Raw genomic sequence first — 22,280 nt, 5'->3', positions numbered from 1 at the left:
GAACATCCTGCCCTGGCAGGCACCCTTCTAGCCTTGGCTGCAAGTTTGCTCTTTGACAAAACATTCTGTTCCAGAAGTGGGCAGCTCTGCTTGTTTGAACATCGTTAGGCACCAATGGAATTTACCTTCTAAAATTTCACCCAAATTCTCCCTTATGGAATAATACAGAAAAGTCTGCTTCCTCTTTTCTGTGATTTCCTATCAAATGCTTCAGTTTACTACTGAGGAAGTTCTTATTAAGCACGTATTGTGTATAGAAAAAAGCACTGTGGGGAATTTAAATATTGACAAGACAATATGCTCTGAAGGAGGTTCCAGTCTAATAGTGACAAGATGGGTTCACAAAGTGCTAGAACATAAAAAAAGAAAATATGTGAAGAAGACGCAAAAGCACTGGATTTGGAAGCAGACACAATTAGGGTTAGAATTCCAGTCTAAAGACTTACTGGCTATGGCTACCTATAAACTTCCAGAAATTACTTAACCTTATTAAGCCTCAGTTCTCTTGTCTAAAAACTGGGTATAATAATGTCTAAATTGCATGGCTTTTGAAAAAAAGAATTAGAGGCCATGTCTGCATACACAAGCACACACACAGTGAGGGTGCACGTAATTACGTAAGTGACTGATGCTTCTGCTACTGATACCATCACTATTGTTTCTGTAATTATGGTCACCATCATCACTTCGAAGAGAAACATGAAATGTCATGGATATTCACAGAGAAGAGATCAAATCTCTTTGGGACAAGTAGAACATGTAAGAAATATGATCCAAATTCTTCCATCCCGTGGTCTTTTCTCTAACCTGAAAAAAAAAAAATTACCAGCAACTTCAACCATATTTCATATCAAATAGTTTAATATCCTGGTCTCTCTTCTCTAAATTCTGCCCAGTTTGTCAAAATTTTCTCAAGCCCTCTGCCAAGGACAAAACACAATTCTCTAAATGTGTTTACATTCACTCACTAACTTTCTCATTCATTAATTTATTCAAAAGATGCTTCATTACCTTCTGCGTTCCGGGTACTCTACTAATCTGACCCCAGTAAACCTATGACCACTCTGAAAATATCAGGAGAGGCGTGCAAAAAATTCTGTGGGAATTCCCAGCATCAAGACAACCTTGGCAGATCTATTCATGTTTTTTAAAAGTAGGCAAGTTCTGTGAACCAGCACAGAATTACTCTCTTTTTACTGTGGTAACCAACACCATCTTTTCCCCTTTAGGAACTGATTTGTGTGACACTGATAGGAATAAGGAGTTAACACAGTCTGGCAGCCCAGCCATAGGGCTCAGCTGGTGAATGAAGCTGTTGGACCAGAGTATCCCACACCACTGGAAGAATGGCTGGGGGCTGGAGAGCTGGGTAACAAGGCGATAGGTATTAAGGAGGGCGGATGTTGGGATGAGCACTGGGTGTTATATGCAACTAATGAATTGATGAACTCTACATCAAAAACTAATGATGTACTCTATGCTGGCTAATTGAACATAATAATAATAAAAATAATAATTTTTATTTGTCCACAGTCAGGACAGGGGAGGGAATTACTTTTCTCCCTGAAATAAAAGATAGATAGATAGATAAATGCATGTATGTATGTATGTATGTATGTATGTTACTACTTCTATGGAGTTCTCATACCCAAAATAAATAAAAGCTTAAGCCTGTCTATACGTGGCAGATGCCCTGAAAAAACTGCCTTATCCCTCTACCTTCTGCGAGCAGATCTAAGACAACCTTTGTGGATATGATAAACAAATGAGCAACTTGTTTTTTAGCCTTGAACCCTCTTAATTAAAGATAAGTATCCTTTGTACTCTTGGGAGGTTTTTTCCCTCTTTAAATGTCTGTTGCTTTGGGGCACCTGGGTGGCTCAGTGAGTTAGGCCTCTGCTTTTGGTTCAGGTCATGATCTCGGGGTCCTGGGATCGAGCCCCACATCGGGCTTTCTGCTCAGTAGGGAGCCTGCTTCTCTCTCTCTCTCTGCCTACTTGTGATCTCTGTCAAATAAATAAAATCTTTTAAAATTAATCAATCAATCAATCAATCAATCTCTGTTGTATTGTTTTACTTGGTAAGCCAGGCTCTAAAGCTTAGATTCTCTTCAAAATATTTTTGGCAAGTTAATGTTTTCTCTTTTCTAAATACTTCTATATTTGACACAAATAAATGTTGACTTTGCTAATTTGAGCTCAATGTGCTAGCACACTGGAGTATCTCTAAATTTTACTTCTGTCATTCTCCCCAGCATTATTGCTCTACAACTTAACATACTATTCCCAATATCCTCAAGCAAGGTGAGGATTTTTAAATCAAATATTGATTGTAGTCATGTGTCCTCATATTCTTCTCGGTATGACTTAGGATATGCATAATTATGTAATTGAATTTATATTCTTGTAACAAATACATGATACCAACTACACAACTAGTTAATATCAACTACATTCAACTAATATCAACTATATATCCATTTATTAAGTCAAACATTATTAAGTCAAACATTTTACATATAGTTTCTCAATTAGACATATATCCTCTTAACTATATCATTTAGTCCACAGTTCTCTATCTTAGCCGTACGGAGATCATGAGAGGCTCTGTCAAATATGGTGTTAACATCAAAAGATGCCTTCTCTCGATGACTATGTGGCCATTAACAAGGTCAAAATTTTTTTTAAGATTTTAAAAGCATAAATTTAAAATTTAAAATTTTAAGATTTTAAAAGCAGGGGAAGCAGCAGGCAGAGGAAGAAGCAGACTCCCCTGCTGAACAAGGAGCCTGATGCAGAGCTCAATCCCAGGACTGTGGGATCACGACTTCATCTGAAGGTAGATGCTTAACTGACTGAGCCACCCAGGCTCCCCAAGGTCAAGATTTTTTTAGCTCAAATGTCAAGCACTGAATCTGTGCATGTGTATGCATCCATATGAGTGTATCTCATTTTATGGAGAAAGTGGGCTCTGAACATTTTGAAAACATACTCAAAAATTTCAAGGTGACTCAGCACTACAAAACCTCCCCATTCTAGCATGAGTCTATGTCATTAGATACAGCTAATGCCACCCCCTCGACACCCCCACAGTCCAGTCACACTCATACCCTACTAGCTCTTCAGCTATACCATGCTCCTTCCCACATCAGATCATCACCATCCTGCTCCTTTCCCAGAAAAGCTCTTCTTCCACACCTTGGCCAAGAGTTCACACAGTTCTGAAGCCTTCCCAGGCTGGGTCCGATCCCCATAACACTCGAGACTTCTCTGCTGTAGCACTAATCTAGAGCTGGAAATAATTTCTTTTCTTTTGACAGACCATCTCTTCCTCTGAAATCCAGACCACTTGTTCTCAAATTGGTGAGATCCTAGAGCAGCAGAATCAGAATTACCTGGGAACTTCTGAGCAATATCAATTATCAGGTCCTGCCCCAGATCTACTGAAAAAGAAAACTGGGGCCAGGAATCTCCATGGGAGTCTGCTGCAAATAAAAAATTGGCAACTACCGCTCTACCCTCCATGAAGACACTTGCCTTCTTCTTCTGCCTCTCCTTGGTTCTGCCCTCATCACCTAGCACTCTGTAACATAACCAGTGCTCAAGGAAGACTCACTGAATAAATGAATGAGTGAGTAGAAACCCCGCAATTTTCATGATGTTAATGGGAGTCTCTCAACCAGGATTAGAAGGGTTTCCGTTACTAATTAAAATACTTCTGAAAAATGTTCCCTATAGGAGGGGAAGCAATCAAATACCTGAGCTTCAAATGAGCAGAGAAACCTGTACCAGTCCTGTGGCATATACATGATTATGTTCAAAGTCTGTCAACCTCAGTAGCTGCTTCCCTTGAGGATGCTCTCCAAGCAAGGGGAAAATAACATCAAAGAGAGGATGACAGGACAAAAGGAGCCACAGTCATTGAATGACCTGAAAACATCACTGAGCCACCAGCAAATCATCAGGCTGTGCCAAGCAAGAATAAAATATCATTTTAAAAGAGGAAACCAGAACACATGAAAAGGTTGAAACCAACAGAAATAGAAAAAAGATTAAAATTCCCATCTATAATCTACATTTCTCTACTGTATCAGTTAATTAAGATTCTATTGTTTTTTTTTTTAACTCCTGAAGCTAGACACATCTCTCTTGAAAAAAGTCTTAAATCACTTTTTAAAGAATCACTGAGTTGATGGAGAGCAAGTGCAATGTGTTCTATACTGAGAACGTGTTCAGAGTTCACCTAGACTCAATAGGAAAATGTAGTTTGTGTGTACATGTGAACACAACATGCCTGTGGGTGCTTACGTGTAGACAGGTGTGTGTGTGTGTGTATGCGCGCACGCACACACATGCACGCACCTCTGTGTGTATTCTGTACATTCTACATTTAATGCATAGTTTTACTCCCTTTAGGCCCAGGTGAACTAATTTTTATCACACTACTCACAGATGTAATAAACTACTTACAGACAAAATAAAAATAGGACCTTTGAATATTTTCGCCACAGCAAAGACAAGAACCATTTGTATATTAGATCTCATTCATTTAAGCTTCAGTGATGCTGAATTAGTGATCAGTATAGAGAATAAAAAAAATTCAATTTTCCCTACTTATTAATAAAACAAGTTTAACTAAAAGAAGTTTAGGTAAAGAAACTGTAACTCATCTTAGTGGCTCTCTGAATGTATTTTCTAAATGGAAATAATCCTTCCTTGGCCATTATTATAGGACCATTGAGATCTTACTTCAAAACTCCTTCTAATTTAATGACTCTTTGAGTTACTGTTCTTATTAAAAATAATACATATGCTTCTAATTATTAAAATTTTCCACTAATTTAAACTGTCCTTCCTCTGAATTATTCTAAGTAGAATTATTCTGAGTAAGTAATGGCTCTCCTGCAGATACTAGAATGATCTTGGTCTTAAGTACTCAAAAGACAATTCCTAAAAATAATTTGAGGACTAAAGATGAGATTAATAATCACACAAATATAAAAAGTACAGCTTAGAACTTAAGGATACAAAATGAAGAAAAGAAAAGCAATACTGACATGTACATATATCTCCAAACTAGGTCAAGAAATTAAATGCCATGATATAAAAGATGTAAACGCAAGGAGAGAGTGCTGCATTCCAGACACTTTTTTAAAAGATTTTATTTATTCCTTTGAGAGAACGAGACAGAAAGGAAGAGCATGAGTAGAGAAGGGCAGGGGGAGAAGGGGAAAGAACCTGAAGCAAACTGCTCGGAGCACAGAGTCAGGTGCTCGGGGCTCAATCCCACAACCCTGAGATCATGACCTGAGCAGAAACCCGAGTCCAGGGCTTAACCGACTGGGCAACTCAAATGCCCTAGCAGCCACTTGAATCTCAGTTTCCCTACTGACATACACTTTACAGGCTCACTGTAAGACAGAAAATGCCACATCAACCACGGGTTGCATCAACCCGTGTGTGCATTTTTCCTCTGGCAAAGTGCCATCTGTATGGTAATTACTCTGCATTTTCTAAACACAATTACACCGGCATCGGCCATAACTGAATTTGCCTATGGCTGCACGGCTCTTACTGATCAAACCGACTGAGGAAAGAAATAATTAAAGAGAAGTTTCAGGATATTTCCATCCTGTGAGTCACAGTACACATTTTAGGGCTGTGCTCCTCCTGACCCAATTATTTTTGAAAAAAAAAAAAAAAAAAAAAAAAAAAAAATTAAGTGTCGAGGCGCCTGGGTGGCTCAGTCATTAAGCGTCTGCCTTTGGCTCAGATCGTGCATGATCCCAGGGTACTGGGATCAAACCCCACACCCTGCTCAGTGGGAAGTCTGCTTCTCCCTCTGCCGCACCCCCTGTTTGTGTTCCCTCTCTCATTGTGTCTCTCTCTCTGTGTCAAATAAATAAATAAAATCTTTTTAAAAATTTAGTGTTAAAATAGCAGTCCTTTAGGGGCACTCGCTCTATGATAGACATGACGCCAGGACCCGCAGCTGGAGGGTGTCTTACATTCTCAGCACAGCTTTGTGAAGTAAGACATGATATGAGCCCCATTTTACAGATGAAAAAGCAGACTTGGAGCAAATAAGTGGCCCACAGTACTAATAAGTACTAGTGTAAAATCAAAGCGGGGCAGCAGGATTGAGAAGCTATATTCTTAAATTTCCTCTGTCCTACTTACAAACATGTGTTATAAATCAACTCATTTAAGTGTCTCAGGAACAAACTGGAGGCTGCTCCAATTGGGAAGAGGGTTAGATTACTAGGGAATGCAGTCGACTGAACACAGCCTGTACCTTTCCTTCCTCATCACACGGAGTATGGATCTGGAAATAGTCTTTTGTGGTGCAGGGAGGTCGTTCCACACACTGGCTGGATCCTTCCTCTGCAACACAGAAACGCATTTCAGAAATGAGTCATTTATGTTGTGACTCTCGAAAAAGGCAAAAAATCAAAACAAACAAAAAAACTCAGACAACTAAAAATTTAAAATAACCTTACACCAGATGAATTTAGGAAGAACTAGCTAGGCCTCAGAAAAATAAAAGCCTGCATTTTTATTTACCCTAGAGCAACAAATGTTCCCATAATACACAAGAAACATCATAATTTTTTCCAATAAGACATTTGATTTTTTCCATTATCATTGAACATTGTAAATTTGAAATAAATAGAAATTTTCCAAACACACGTCTATGCCAGCCAATCATGTAAAATTACATTATGATTTTTTTTTTAGATTAGTATATATATAACCAAAGCACAGGGAGAAATAGATCCCTGTGGGGTGTGGAACAGAAAAAGTGATAAATGGAAACTCACTCACAAAGGGGTAAGAAGAAGTCGTATATTCTCCATTCAATACTGATTCCCTTCAACACTTGGTTTCTGACACACTCTTCCCACCCCATTTGGTGTGTGACTTCTGGCTAAAGACACTACACTTTCAACAAACATAAATTTAGAGAGAGAAGAACAAAGAGCATAAGCTGGCAAAGCCTGGTCTTACCCGAAAACTGGGAGTGCTCGTCACACTTTATGCATTCTTTGGCTCCTTTCTCAGAGTAGGTGTTTCTGGGACAGACTTGGCAGTTGAACGAACCTGGTTTGTTGCTGAATGTGCCCGGCTTGCACGGGAAGCATTCTGACGTGTATGCCACCCCTGTGTGGTAATGAAAAACAGAGCATGGGAGGGAGGACCCACCAACAACACGCACATCAGCACCTTCTTGCTGCTTCTATCACAAGTGAGAGAAACAGCAGTAGTCAGCCAGGATCCTTTATCCCATCCACTCAACACCAAGGAAGCACTTACTGTGTGCAAAACACTGGGATAGATTAAACATCCTAAGGAGAGCAAACACTTAAACAAGAGGGTGAGATGTGACAGAGGTATACAAAATTATAAACTGAGTAGTCAAAAGACAACTCTGCTCCCTCTGACCTAGCGGACCCTGGCACAAACGGCCTTTTCCTCTGGTTTGTAATTCCAGCCTTTGCCAGCAGATGTCCCTATGACTAATGAGTTAACGTCACAGGAACCAGTACAGAACATAGTAAAATATAAGCCATTAATAAAGGAGAATGACTGGTTTAATTAAAAGTAGCCCTAATTGAGAATGAACCTTGCCAGGGTTTATTGGCTGCTCTCCTGGGCCAGCAAATGCCTGGATGGTTCAGAGAGGCAAAAGAGGTTCAGGAGACAGAAAGAGTTTATTTTATTTCTATTTCTGTGGCTTTTACAGTGACCTGGGCGGGCTCAATGTCTGGTACAATAGACACTTCTTGAATGAGGAATAGTATTTTATTAACAAGGATCCTTTTATTTTATGTAGAGACACTGGAAATTGTATCATGCTTATTGCTTATTTTTTTCACACAGATTCAATTAATTTAGTTTAAGTGTACAAAAAAAAAAAAAAAGCCAGTCAACTTGCCAAAATTAAAACCAGGATCTCTAGACATGTACAATGCCTAATGTATTAATTCCTGCCCCATAAACCCTTGAGCCACCCAAACCGACAGTTTAATCAGTGTTTTAACAAGCTCCAAATTCTGATATGTGACTACTAAAAAAAAATGCTGTGAAATACCTTCAATTGTGATGTTTTTTACCAAAACTGGCTTGACTGCCTTAGAACCCATAAGGATGCCAGTGGTTCTCCAGTAAAGTATGTTGGTGCCTGATTTCAACATTACCTGTAAAGAGGAACACAAGGCAGTTGGGTCAGATAAACCACGCTACTTCGATCATACTTCAAAGCTAATCCCTTATATACTTTTCAAGGTGTTATCATGAAACACCATTAATTAGGAACCTATGAACTTAAATCTACTGTTAGTTCATATATAAGCTCTGCTGTAGTCATATTTCCTTTAAAAAAAAAAAAGCTTGACAATAAAATAGTATAGCAATAAAGAAAGAAAAGGAAATTCTTTAAGCCTGAACAAAAAGATAAAATGATTTTTAAACCATGTGCATGAAGTTTTGGTTTGTATTTAAAAGGAATTCATTCCAGAGAGTGAAAAGGCACTCAACCCAATCACATATTTATGGACCGCCACTATTCATAAGTAGATCTCCGGGCTCTGAAAACAAAAAGGCAACAGAATGAGTTTGCTTCCTTCTAAAATTTTTTAATAAACTATACCGCAACAGCAACCAGAGAAAAATAGAACTTTATAAAATAACATGATTTAAATGACTACAACTGATGTTACATGTAATATTTGCTTCCTTGGCCACCAGCACATGGTTCTATTTACCTATCAAACTATGTTTCTCATAAACCTCATGCTGTTTCTGTCAAAGCCAACAAATTAATTTAAGGGCTCCTTGGTTTCTCATTTGCCACTCTTATTCTTCTGTGTAGTTTCTGGCAGGCCAAGTTCAAGCTGTATGAAATTAAAACATATCCAAGTACTGCACGCTGCCAGAGACTCAGAAAAGTCATGCACTAAGTACTTTCCCCTGTGTTAAGTGAAGAAAGTGTATTTGTTGCCAAGGGTTACTTGTACCTTCAAAGCCCAGCTTAATAAATGCTTAGGTGAATGGGATCTTAAGTGGTTCTAGCATCACTTCCAGGCATACAGATGAAAAAGAAAGAAAGAAAGTAAGAAAGAAAGAAAACAGTCCAAAAGGTTACATTGTATTAACCTCTTAAGAGTGAGGCCCCCTGGCTAAACTCGAAGGTGGGGGTGGATGGCTGCTTACTGACATACAGCTCAGTCTACTCTGCAGGGACCACACTAGCTCTCTTCCATGTATCTTCCCATTTAATCCTGCAGGATCGCTCCCATTTCTTACAAGCAAAATCAGATTCAGAGAGATGAAGCCAAAAACAGAACAAAAGAGATTAAGCCAATTGCCTACAGAAACACAACTACTGTAAGCCAGAGTTAAATTTGAAATCCATGCCTCATTCCAAAGGGGTAGTGTCCCCGGTAATAATAGAGTCACGGACCACATTGTCTGATAACTGCTTTCAAGCATTTGGAGTTGTCCTATGGAGGCAGGCTAGGCAGTGACCTTACTCGAAGTGACCAGAGATGGGAGAGCTTTGAGCGACAGGTAACAGATAGATAGGAAGCGGATTAAGGCTCCAGCCATGCGTGACTTTTGTGATACACAGAGCTGTCCAATAGAGGAGTCAGTACAGACTCCCAATAAGACAAGCTGGAAAGTCACTTGTGGGGAGACTGCAGAGAAGGTTGGATCAAAGGATCCTGCCGGTGCCAGGAGCCACTGATTTGGGCTATGTGACAAGCATATATATAAACATATGTAAATTACCCCAAGGTTCTGCATGTTAGCTTTGAATAGCATGTTTTCTTGTCAATGCCCCTTTGAAAAGGAGGAAAGTTGGAGTATGATGGGAAAGAGAAGGGAAAGAAGCCTAAGGAAAAAGAGAAAGGTAGGAAAAAGTACCTAAGACAAAGAACAAAGAGTCCCTGTCCTTGGAACTTTGGGACAATTTCTTCCCTAACTAGAAACTGTCTAAATTAATGAACCATTTTTTTCTTCTTTGCTCATAAACTTTTTTTTATAAGGTTGGGAAAAGGAAGGAGCAGAATGGGGGTTGGTGGGGGAGAAGACAAACAGAGACTTACAGAATGAGAGCCCCATTCTCCATTGTCTGTGAGTTTTACCCACTTGTCTGCAGTGGTGTCCATCTCCTGGCACTGATCGTTTTGAATCTGTGGATTAAACACAAGGGCCCCAGTAAAGCTTCTTGAATAATGACTTTAATTAAACTCATTACTCAGCATAGGACAGGCTGCAAGAGCTTCTTTCAATAGCTACTAAGTAATGACAGTGAGTAATTCTCAGCAAATAAACCTACCAAGACCTCTGGAGCCTAAGTGACAACTGTATATGGTGATTCTAAGTAAAGGATCCTCATTATTGGAACAAAAGGGTTAAGAAACAGAGAGGAGGGAGGGAAAGAAGATGAGAGCAGCTAACTCTGAAAATTCACAGAAGGGAGAAAAAATCATTACAAAAATCTTACCAAAATTTTAGAAGCTTTCATTCACCATCCAGGCCCAATAAAAATAAAGTATTGTTTTTACAAGACTTAGGGAAGCAAGGTTTAAAATTAATAAATAAATGACACCTGCTTTGTTATCAATTCCCCAGGACTCATTTCAGACATGTAGGTAAGTAGCTACCGTCAAAGTCGAAGCCCTAAATGTTGATTTGGGGGGCAACGTTAATCATGTGCCATACCAGTTCAAATGACTGTAGCTACCATCGTGAGCACCAAACACACGGTGCTCTCCAGACCATTCTTACAAAATGCCTAAGGGTTTTTGCACATGACTTTTCCAGGCCTGTGAAGAATACACAGACATCAAAAAGCAAGGCCATTTTGCAGTACTGCCCACAAGTCAGCAATAGAGGCGGGTTGGGATAAGAACTTGTCACCTCTACATCTTGGCCACTTCATTCATCGTCTTGACCAACTTGCCAACAACATTAAAACATTTGCTGTAATAGGTATTTCCTAAAAGATTATAAGCTAGAAAACAGATCTTTTTAACATCCAAAAATACCAGAGACTATCAGCCACTGAGGATATTTGTTTAAGCTGAATTTAAGTATTATATTTACACATACTTATATAATAGGCATAATGACCTTTCTAATGCAGGTGTTAAGTCATTTCTAAGCAGTTATGCACCCTAAATATACCTTTGGTGGTCCATGTGTGGATAAGCTGAAAGCTTTTTTTTTTTTTTCTTTTTTCAGCTAAAAGCAAACATCTTGTGTTTTGGGGGTATTTTAATGTCATTCTGGGATCTGATTTCTGTTCTTCAGTAAAGGTATAACCTTGGTCCAATCACTTATTCCCTCTAGGTCTTGACTTCATCACTTAAAAAGAAGAGTAGAGGAGCTGAATGAAATTCCCATAGTTCTAAAATTAAATGCTTGACTGCTTTAAATTATGGGATGTCAGAAGGTACAACTGTATCTTTCAGTCTTCAGACATTTCCTTTCCATTAACCATGAGCCTGATGACTGAAGTGTTGACCCTCTGAGTCAATAAATTGCAACCTATAAACCTGAAACATCAATAAAAGAAGGAACTCACCACCTCTTTTCAGTTTGTAACCAGAACAAAGGCACCATTCAAAGGAAGTAACGAAACTTCATGCCTTAGGAGTACCTCTACTTAAAATTCTCAACTTACTCAGCAATACAAAACTAAATGCTTATTTATTTCCTAACCTTACTCTAGTTTTAGTTATATTGCAACCATGTCCCATGGAATAGAGAATCACTTACTCTAAGAAGTGTTTTGCAAACAAAATGTAGCTTAAAAATCAAATCAGTTTGAATATTACTTAACATCCTAAACTCCTCAAAGGATATTAGGACAAGGAGGATCCTTAAAGGTCTGGTCATAAAATCCACTTTGCGAAATAGAATGCTGAGGGCCGGAAAGTTAGCTTAATTGCCCAAAACACACAACCAAATTGCCCAAAACATACAACCAGCCACTGTACTTGGGACTTGAGCCAGAATCTCTTGACTTCAAGTCCAAGGCTCGTACTTTCATGGTAAGTATCTCTTCCCATCAAACTTCTGACTTACAAATTTCCAAAATCAGGAGCAAAATAAATTTGTTTTAGAATTATCAGTACCTGGGCTTCTGAAATCTGGACCAAAGAAACATTTTACAAGGTAGTTTTCCCCAGTTACCTGTACAACACACTTTATTTTTTTAAGAAGTCAATCTGAAAATATTTTCTCAAGCATTTGAGAGACTGCCACAACAGATATCTGCTAGATTAGATACAGTTTATATTATTTTTTAAAGTTTATTTATTTATTTATTTAAGCAATCTCTACACCTAGTGTGGATCTCGAACTCACAATCCCAAGATCAAGAGTCACGTGCTCTTCCGACTGAGCCAGCCAGGTGCCCCTATTTTAAATATTTAAATAATTTTAGTAGCAACAGTCTATTCTTTTTAATGTAAATTCAGTTGATTAACATATAATGTATTTTTAGTTTTGGAGGTAGAGTTCAGTGATTCATCAATTTCATGCAACACTCGGTGCTCATTACATCATGTGCCCTTCTTAATGCCCATCACCCAGTTGCCCTATCCCCCACCCACCTCCTCTCTGGCCTACTCTGTAAGACTTCTCTTTCATCCTACATTCTATAATGCTATTTCATCTCTTACCAAAAACATCAACTATCTCATCCCGATTCCTTGAGACTATACCAAACTGACAGAATCAGAAACACATAACAACTTCCACTTTTGAAATATTGCCCATGCTTATACTTAAATCAATCAAATATTTGAAACTGTAAGGAGAAAAGAAAACAAAAACTGAAATTGGTAAAAACATATTTTGAATAAAATAACATCTGTAGCTATAAAGAAAATTAAAATGAATGTTGGGTGAAAGCACTTTTCACGCATAAAGTCTAAATCAAATAGTCATCTAGTGATCATAACCAAAAATAAAACAAGTCCAGTGTTATTCAACATGATGAGAGCTCAGAGGTAAATAAACAATATTAAGCAAAAATAAAATATTACAGAAAAAATAAGGTTTTCTTTTAATATTAAAAGGTTCAGTTGACAGAACTGAGGAGGCATACCACGCAAAAGCAACAACCTATTAAAAGAAATTTTACATGAATTTCCCTCAAAAAGTAAGTTCTAGAACATAAAAGGCCTTACAAAGAACTCAAAGAAGATGTTGTTGTCGACATACTGGTACTCAAAGAAGACATAACCCGACTTCTTGAGGTGCACAGCATAGATCAAAGATACCGTGCAGTCATCACGATTGGACTCTATGTAATTTCCACGAGGGACCCAAGAAGAGCTGTGGAAACAAAACCAAGAGTTATTTTTACATTAGCATTAGGAACCCTCTTCTGTTCACAGGTTACGTAAGTCAGTTTTGAAAGTAGTTCCAACAGCAAAGCACAGCAGGGAAGTCTAAAGCTTTTCTGGAACTCAAAGGCCAACAAATTACTGGGAAAATGTTCATTTCCTATGGCAAAGTGTTTCCTAAACCTCGGTAAGGTTATGTGATCCATTTGCTAGGAAACAGCTATTTTTCATCAAAAACTTTGTCACCAAGTAGATGACCACTAATTGCAACAGTCTGAGGTAGAATTATTCTCTCAAGCAACATCTGAAGTTTTATTTATACACCTATATACCTGCCAGGGAGATGAGGAGTTCCTTAAAATGAAAGAAAAAAAATACATTGGTGAACAAAATTTAAGTTGTAAATTTAACCATAATTCGAGCTAAGCCAATGAGTCACATGTTGACTCTTGGGGAAAAAAAAATTTCTAACAAACAATATGAAAGCACAACTTAACAGCCTTCTTTGTTTATATGGATGATAAGAGTCATTTTGGCAAATTCTTTTCTTTTTTTCTAAAAGAAAGCTGAAGACTGAGATTTCCGCATCCCAACATGACTCACTAACTGGTACTGGAGTTGCCCTTTCTCTTTCACAAACTGTTAAACTAAGGAAAATAACATGAGCCATATTCAGGCACTGACAATAGGCAATGCCAGACTGAGATTCTTGAGAGCAGGAAAATGCATGAGGCAAAGCACAAACTGACTTTGACCTCACTCTTCAAGACACTTTCCAGATTGTGGCATCCAAGCAGAGCAGAGTGGTCTCACCGAGCTAAGGAGCAGAGATGAGTGCTTAGGGCAGCTGAAGCAGCTGGAATTTATGGACCTGAGAATCAGAGAAAGCAGGGGTCCAGAAGTCCAAATGGAGTTTCTCTGTTGGCCCTGGGCTTGAGGCTGGAGGATACAGACAGACATGGCAGAGAACAGCCATGCAAAATTGTGACTTAAACAGAGAGACCACTTTAGTGGGAGTCACAGAAGCTTCTGGTCACTCAGAGAGGAGAAAACTTGAAAACCACATTGGGCATTCATTGGACACCCCAAAATTGCCACCCTGGGATTAGGGCCTTGCCCTAGAGCAGGTATCAGCAAACTTTTTCATAAAGAGCCAGAGAATAAATATTCCTGGTTTTGTGGACCATCTGGTTGTTCCTGCAATACTGAACTCTGCTATTGTAATTGAAAAGCAGCCACAGACAATGCATAAATAAATGAGTGCAGCTGTCTTGCAGTGTAACCTTGTTTACAAAAACAAAGGGCCCACAGGTCATAGTTGCCCAGCTCCTGCACTAATAAAGGCTGTGATCTAGAACTAAGAGTGACACCACTACAGAGCCACCCTAAAGAATAATAAAACCAAGCCTGATGAGATCAAGGTGTTTTTTCAGCACAAAAACTGCCTGCCAGAACAAAATTCAGCATCCTTAAAACAAACAAAAAAAAATTTAAAAATCCACATTCCCTACACCTTAACATTCACAATGCCCAAGATACACTAAAAATTTACTAGACATAACAATAAATTGAAAAATATAACCCTTCAATGAGAAAAAAGACAGTTAAAAAAAAACAGACAAGTATTTAAGGTAGTTCTTACAAATATAGTCAGCTATAAATAAAAGATGAACACAGTGAGTGAAGGAATGAAGAATCTCAAGTATTTTAAAGGAAGTAAGAGCCATAAAATAAACCAGATCGAAATTCCAAAACTAAAAAATCACAGCATATACAATTTGAGAACCCCCAAAAATTGATGATAGAACAATAAAATTCATTTAATCTGCAATACAAGAGAAAAAAAATGGAACAAAAAGAGCCTCAGTGACTTTTAGACAATATCAAGTGGTCTAACATACATGTAATTGGAGTAAAAGAAGGAAAAGAAGGAGAGAATAGGGCAGAAAAAACATTATTGGTGAAATAATGGCTAAAATAGTTCCTAAATTTGGTAATGGTATCAACCTACAAACCCAAGAAGCTTGCTAAACTTGAGGTAAATACATGAAAACCAACGCCAGGCACATCACAATCAAACTGTTGAATAGCAAAAATATAGAGAACATTTCATAAGTAGGCAGAGAAATAAGGACACAGGTGCACCTGGGTGGCTCAGTGGGTTAAGCCTCTGCCTTCGGCTCAGGTCATGATCTCAGGGTCCTGGGATCGAGCCCCGCCTCAGGCTCTCTGCTCAGCAGGGAGCCTGCTTCCCCCTCTCTCTCTGCCTGCCTCTCTACCTACTTGTGATCTCTCTCTCTCTCTCCAATAAATAAATAAAATCTTAAAAAAAAAAGAAAGAAGGATACATTACATGGAAGGGAATTAATCATAAAAAGAAATCAGCTTACTTTTCATCACAAATAAGGGAGAGTTCAGAAGGTAGTGGAGCACCTTCAAGCACAGAAAGAGAAAAGTAAAATCCAGAGTCTGATGTCCAAGAAAATATTCTTCAAAATCAAGGCAAAAATAAAGGTGTTTTTAAGTAAACAAAAGCTGAATTTGTGAGCAGCAGACTTGCATCATAAGAATGGATAAAGAAAATTTCACTGGTTAAAAAAAATAATCCTAACATTCACATCTATATAGAGAAAAGAGCACCAAAAATGGTAACTATGTAGATAAACATACAAAGCCATATTTTTTCATCCCTTAAGTTCTTTTAAAAACAACGGGGGTGCCGCCAAGACGGCTCAGCTGTTAAGTGTCTGCCTTCAGCTCAGGTCATGATCCCAGGGTCCTGGGATCGAGCCCTGCATCAGGTTCCCTGCTCTGAGGGAAGCCTTCTTCTCCTTCTCCCACAATCTTTGCTTGTGTTCCCTCTCTCACTGTCTCTCTCTCTGTCAAATAAATAAATAAAATCTTAAAAAAATAAAAAATAAAAACACTTGAGTATTTAACATACATTTCATTGTATTATAGGCTTTATAATACGTTTCTAAATATATGACAATAGCACCCAGATGAAGATATAACTGTAACTACTGTTGTAAAGTTTTACATCTTATATAAAAGTACAATAACTCTAATAACACTAGAATGCCTATTGTGATTTGTAGCTTTTGCAAACAAGAAAAGATATCTGATGATATAAAAAAATTAAGCATAACAAAAAATAAACTGTACTTTTTCAAATTTTAAACTTTTGTTTAGCAAGACACCATTAAGAAAATGAAAAGGCAACTACAACAAAGAAAATATTACATATAGATGAATATGTATTTGCATATACATGCATGCATGTGAATATTATGTAACTATTATACTAATATATACATGACAAGAACTCATGTCCAGATTACAGAAAGGACTCATACAGCTCAATAATAAAATGACCCCCAAAATAGAAAATGGGTAAAACTGGTATCACATGCACACAAAAAATTAAACACACAGACAATGACTATATGAAAAGTGTTCATGGGAAATATAGAGTAAAACCACAAGGAGGTATCATTTCACACATGCACCCAGGAATGGTTAAAATAAAACAGGATTTGACAAAACAAATAATGGTAAGTATGGAGTGTGACTAGAATTCCAATGTACCACTAGAGTCTACAATGATAGAAACATTTTGGAAAACTCTATGACCCAACCAATTACAAAGAATGAAAACAAGGTTGGATGAATGGAAAAAGAAAAGGAGGGAAGGAGGGAGATGATCATAGCAATGTCAGACTGAAACTCATATTAAGAAAATTAGATGAAACAGTACACTGAAAAAGTTGTACTTATCATTAAATTTCTTTAATGAATCAACTACTTATTCTAAGTAGAAGAAAGCTATGTCAATATCTCCTGTTCACCAAAACAAAGATCTGAGGTATCATAACATCCTACTGGTTATGACAAAGAGCAATTTTAGTTTAAGAAAATAAAATTACATTTTAAAAATATATACACACTGAAGCACATATGTATGCACATGTATATATGCATATATGTATATCATATGTACATATATACATAAATTATACATATGAAACATGCATTATAAAATGTACGTATAAATATATATATTTTAGAGGAATAATCCTGTTAATGATATCTATTGCCACAAACTTATATAAAGAAATGATTATCAGAAGAGTAAAAATGTCACTTGGAAGAGAGAGAAAGAGAGGACACTAGAAAGCAAGTGAGATTAAGGAAGAATAGGAAGGAGAGAACACATCTTTCAGCACAGCTAAATAATTCCTCAGCATCCTTAGCTCATGGTAAAAAGGCTGAGTTCCTGAGAAGCCATTTTTGTCAGAAGATAGCTAGAGGCCTGAAGTTTAATTTCCCATCCATGGCCATATGGAAGGAAATATTACATAGTCAATCCAAGAGAATAGGAAGGATGACAGCCTAAAGGTAAGATTTTGCATCTTTTCAAAACACTTTAACATTCCACCAATGTTGTCACAGGCAAAGCTAATAAGCCCCTAAAGAAAGGAAGAAATTACAGCACAGGTAACAAAGTCAATAATATTGTAATAACTGCTCATGGTGACAGAGGGTAACTAGAGTTACTGCGGTGAACATTTCTTCATATATATATAATTGCATCAAATCACTTTGCTGTATGCCTTAAACTGCTGTATTATATGTCAACTATACTTCAATTCTAAAAAAATTTTCAAAAGGTAATAATTAAGCAAAGGAGATTTCCACATTATGTATTTAACCTACTCTCTCACAGGAGATAATAGGGTATCTAAATGAAGATTACACATTCTTTCTTTCAGAGGAAAAGAAAAATTAATCCAAAATTACCCATTAGAAATTTGAGAAAGGTTAGTAGAAATACCAGTCTTGAATGTTACAGATATATTATTAGAAAACTGGTTTGTTTTTCTATTAATAGCTTTACTGCACCTTTGCATATGGTATTTATTATGTCCTAAGAGCAAATACTTTAACCTCATGAAAATTGAGCTACATTATCTGTATGACCATCCAAAAAAGATGACTTTTTGCAACTAGCTTATCTGGAAACCCAGTCAGTACCAAGATCAGCCCCACCTTCTTTCTAGAAAAGAGCAACTACATGATTCTCAAGGATTCAGTCAAGATCCAGAAACTCCTTTGGATTCTTACTTGTTACAGCCATCCGGCCTGCTGTCAGAAGGGCCAACCACAGTGTCCATGAATGTCGCAACGTTGGAAAATCCAGCCGGCAATTCATCCCATTCATCAAACTTGATGCCGCTGCCCAAGGAATAGGTACCTTCACCACACTTACTGCATACCTGGTTCTTCATTTCTAGATACTCTCCTGAAGCACAGGAGAAAGCTGGAAGAGAGAAGAACAGAGAACTCGTTTAGTTACTGCATTCCTCCATCACTTTGTCACCAGAATTACTTTATTTTTTTAGATTTTATTTATTTATTTGACGGAGAAAGAGGTAGCAAGAGCAGGGGGGAGCGGCAGGCAGAAGGAGAAACAGGTTCCTGACTGAGCAAGGAACCCGATAGGGGGTTTGATCTCAGGATCCTGGGATTGTGACCTGAGCTGAAGGCAGATGCTTAACTGACTGAGCCACCCAGGAGCCCCACCAGAATTATTTTTGTAAAGTCTGGTCATGCCATACCCTAATTAAAGCCTTCTAAGCTTGTCCTTATTACCATATATGCTTTATAATCTGGCCCCAACCTATTTTTCCAGGCTCATCACTTGCTCCTTCCTCTTTCAACCCTAACAAGATTCCTATCCCAAGATATTTCATCCTCTCTCTCCCTGCTATGCTCCTCTTTCTCCAGAAATGCTAACTGATCCACCTGTTCTACTTGCCAAACTCCTGTTTCTAACCCCCAAATGGCCCTCTTTATAAGACCTCCCTGCCCACCCCCCCGGGCAGTCAGCTGGTCAGTTGTGTCTACCTCTGTGCTCCTAGGATACTCTTCTCATAGCACCTGCATTAAAGCGTGTGTGCTGTCACACACACACACACACACACACACACACGCACACACACACAATGAGGTGACGTATATATGTATCAGTTGATGTAAGATTTTGAGCTTCCAGAAAACAAGGATCATTATTTTTGAATTCCTAATTCTATCTGGCAAATACGAAGTCCAAATAACAGGTTGATCCAGTGAGTGGGAACAAAATATAATGGGGTAATTGGAGGGTAGTGTTTCTCATGCAATAGCCAAATCAGTATCTCCAATTTTTCAACACTCACGACTCCGATCTTAGTAGTCATTTCTGCAACCCACATCTTATTACTGATGTCAAGCTCTGGGCTAATTCTGAGAACTAGCTATAACCAGAGACAGCAGGCATGGACATTGTGAAGAACAGTTGACACGGTTACAGAAAAAAAGATAGCTCCGCTGCTAAGTTATTAGTCATTCAACAAATGCAAATCTATGGCCCCCAAGAGGGGGCTCTGTGTTCAAAGTGCTCTTTGCGATTCAAACACAGCAAAGGGCTTTCTAGTCATTTAATCAGGATATTAAAGAAATAAGAACAAAATAAAACCTCCCAATTATTCGATAAAGAAAAACAAGTCTCCCAGCAGAGAGTGAAGGAGCAAAGCCTCACATTTAGATACATTCTTCTTTTATAATACATTTCAAAACTTAGCCAGAAAAACAAACAAGTTAATTTTGAAAAACTAAAGAATTAGAGCTAACCCCCACAGCTGTCTACTTATTTATCCACTGAAAAGTTGTAATTTTTTTCTTCAAAAAAGCTTACGATGCTGTACAAGGAAATTTGAACTCTCAAATCAACATCCAACAATTAGTAAAACATTAGAAAACAAGAAAAGTTTAAGCGAAAAATAGTGCATGCTGGCTACAAGGTCAAAACTATCCTGGGACCACATTGTACCACTCTTCCTGTGACCTTAAGTGAGTCACTTCATCTGTCTGGGGTCCTCAGCTTCTCTCTCTGGAAAATGAGATAATCATCACAATACTCTTTTATATAGATATATTAATTAAATACAATATAGTATAAAGTGCTTAGCACAATGGCTGGCATTTAATAAACATTCGCTACATGCTATTATTGTCACTACCAGAACAACCAGCAGAAAAACACAATAATGGGAAAAAATTTATTTCACTTTTACTGTTTATGGGGCTTATAGAAAACTGAGAAGTACTAAAATAAACCAAGCACCAACATTACATTAAATCAAGGGTCAGCAAAATCCAGCTCATAAGCCAAACCCAACTTGCTTGTTTTTGTAAATAAAGTTTTACTGAAACACAGTCACAAACATTCATTTACATATTGTCTATGTTTACTCCTGTACCACAATGGCAGAGCTGAATAGTTATAGCAGAGACTATACCACCTGCTAAGCTGAAAATATTTGCTTTCTGATAACATAATCTTTGAAGATAGTTTAGCCTAGTGTCCTAAATCATACTTTTAATTCATAAGGAGTAATATTTTGTTAAGTTGTTATAAGGGATTCTAGAAGGTAAGAAGAAGATTATGTTGTGTTATTTCAGAATGTTCATGGCCCTGTTAAAATCACTGAGAAGAGCCTCAACGCTTTCAGAGGTGTTTACTTCTCTAAGACCAGAAGGAAAGCTGAAAGAAAGTTTGACAGTGAATGTTTTAAGTATTTATTACACAATCAATTCTTTTTATTCATGGTAAAATCCTGGGTTAGGCTCCTATGAGACTGGTCACAATATCTTCAGCAACAGATCAATACATAACCTTGTCTTATGTGTGCTTCAGTTGGAAAACATCTTATTCAATATATATAGTTGATTCATTAACATTGAACTTAAGGCCAACAGCACTGTAACTCATCCTTGAACTAAGCTTATTTAACCCACGTATTTTCTCCACAAGGCACATCACAGCCTTCTTGCACTTAACAGCACCTCACCACATCTGGGGGCCATTTTAGACAGCAAAATCACCAATAAAGAGCATAAAAATGCAGAAAAAAGTGGCTTTAAATAAATTGTGAAGAGGATACTTGTTGACACGATGAGAAATAAGGCAGAATGTGACTTGTTTGAACTCGACAGAGACCAGGTGATCAGGTGACTCAAATTTTTAAGCTCTGTGTATATCAGCAAATGACTGTGAAAGTATCATTTGCACTGTTGTGGGGGGAGTCATGAATAAATTTTATAAAGTAGGTGAATTTACAACTGTGGAATCCATCCATAATTGGGAGTGACATGTTTATAACATACCTGTGAAGGAGGAAGATATGCCCATTTACGAGATGAGGACAATGAGGCACGGTACATTTAAATAACCCAATTAGGAGGGTGCCCATTAAAAGTGGCCAAACTGATATTCAAATTTAGGTCTGATTCCAAAGCAGGTGCCCCAAGAAAATTCAACTTGGGCAGTTTTTGTATAATAAATGCAAAAACTGAAGCAATTTCAAATGAACCCATCATTGTATTTGACATCACTTTCCATTTCCTGTCTCGAACTGTTGAACAATATTCATTATTGTGCATATTATGCAATAACCATTCCCCACCCTCAGGTACCTTGTGGAATTTTTAATATATCACTCCTAAAATTCATGAAGTATTTTAGCAAGATGCTAACTTCCCTAAGTCTCGATATCCCTATCTATGAAAGGAAGACAGTAGTAATACCATGTATCTTGAAGAATTGCTGTGAGATTCAATGACTATAATACATGAAGCATTCAGCAGTGTCCCTGACATAAAGCACTCAATATATGTTAGCAGTAATTATTAATAACGCAATTCAGGGGTCTGGGACAATAGGAATTCTGCCAGTGGTCTGATGATTTGACATCGCCAAAGAATAATTATGTGTTCAAAGATAGTCCAACGAGTATAGGGCCTTTAATGATATAGGGGAACTAAAGAGTCTAAACCTTGTTGTATTTTAATCATTTGCTGCTACTCAGTCTTTTTT

General features: G+C 37.7%; 1 protein-coding gene across 1 annotated transcript in view; it reads right to left on the bottom strand.

Moving 5' to 3' along the window:
- ELAPOR2 (endosome-lysosome associated apoptosis and autophagy regulator family member 2) overlaps positions 1-22,280 on the bottom strand; it is a 169,545-nt gene that overhangs the window by 55,089 nt on the left and 92,176 nt on the right. Inside the window, exons 3-8 of the mRNA XM_059396939.1 lie at positions 18,488-18,683; positions 13,205-13,352; positions 10,109-10,195; positions 8,092-8,197; positions 7,008-7,160; positions 6,295-6,383 (exon numbers count right to left, since the gene is read on the bottom strand). Coding sequence (XP_059252922.1) covers positions 6,295-6,383; positions 7,008-7,160; positions 8,092-8,197; positions 10,109-10,195; positions 13,205-13,352; positions 18,488-18,683 — 779 coding nt within the window. The remainder of the gene's footprint in view (positions 1-6,294; positions 6,384-7,007; positions 7,161-8,091; positions 8,198-10,108; positions 10,196-13,204; positions 13,353-18,487; positions 18,684-22,280) is intronic.

Source organism: Mustela nigripes, chromosome 4 (genome assembly GCF_022355385.1).
Source record: "Mustela nigripes isolate SB6536 chromosome 4, MUSNIG.SB6536, whole genome shotgun sequence".
Classification (NCBI taxonomy): Eukaryota; Metazoa; Chordata; class Mammalia; order Carnivora; family Mustelidae; genus Mustela; species Mustela nigripes.
This window is presented reverse-complemented; position numbering and strand designations above follow the sequence as displayed.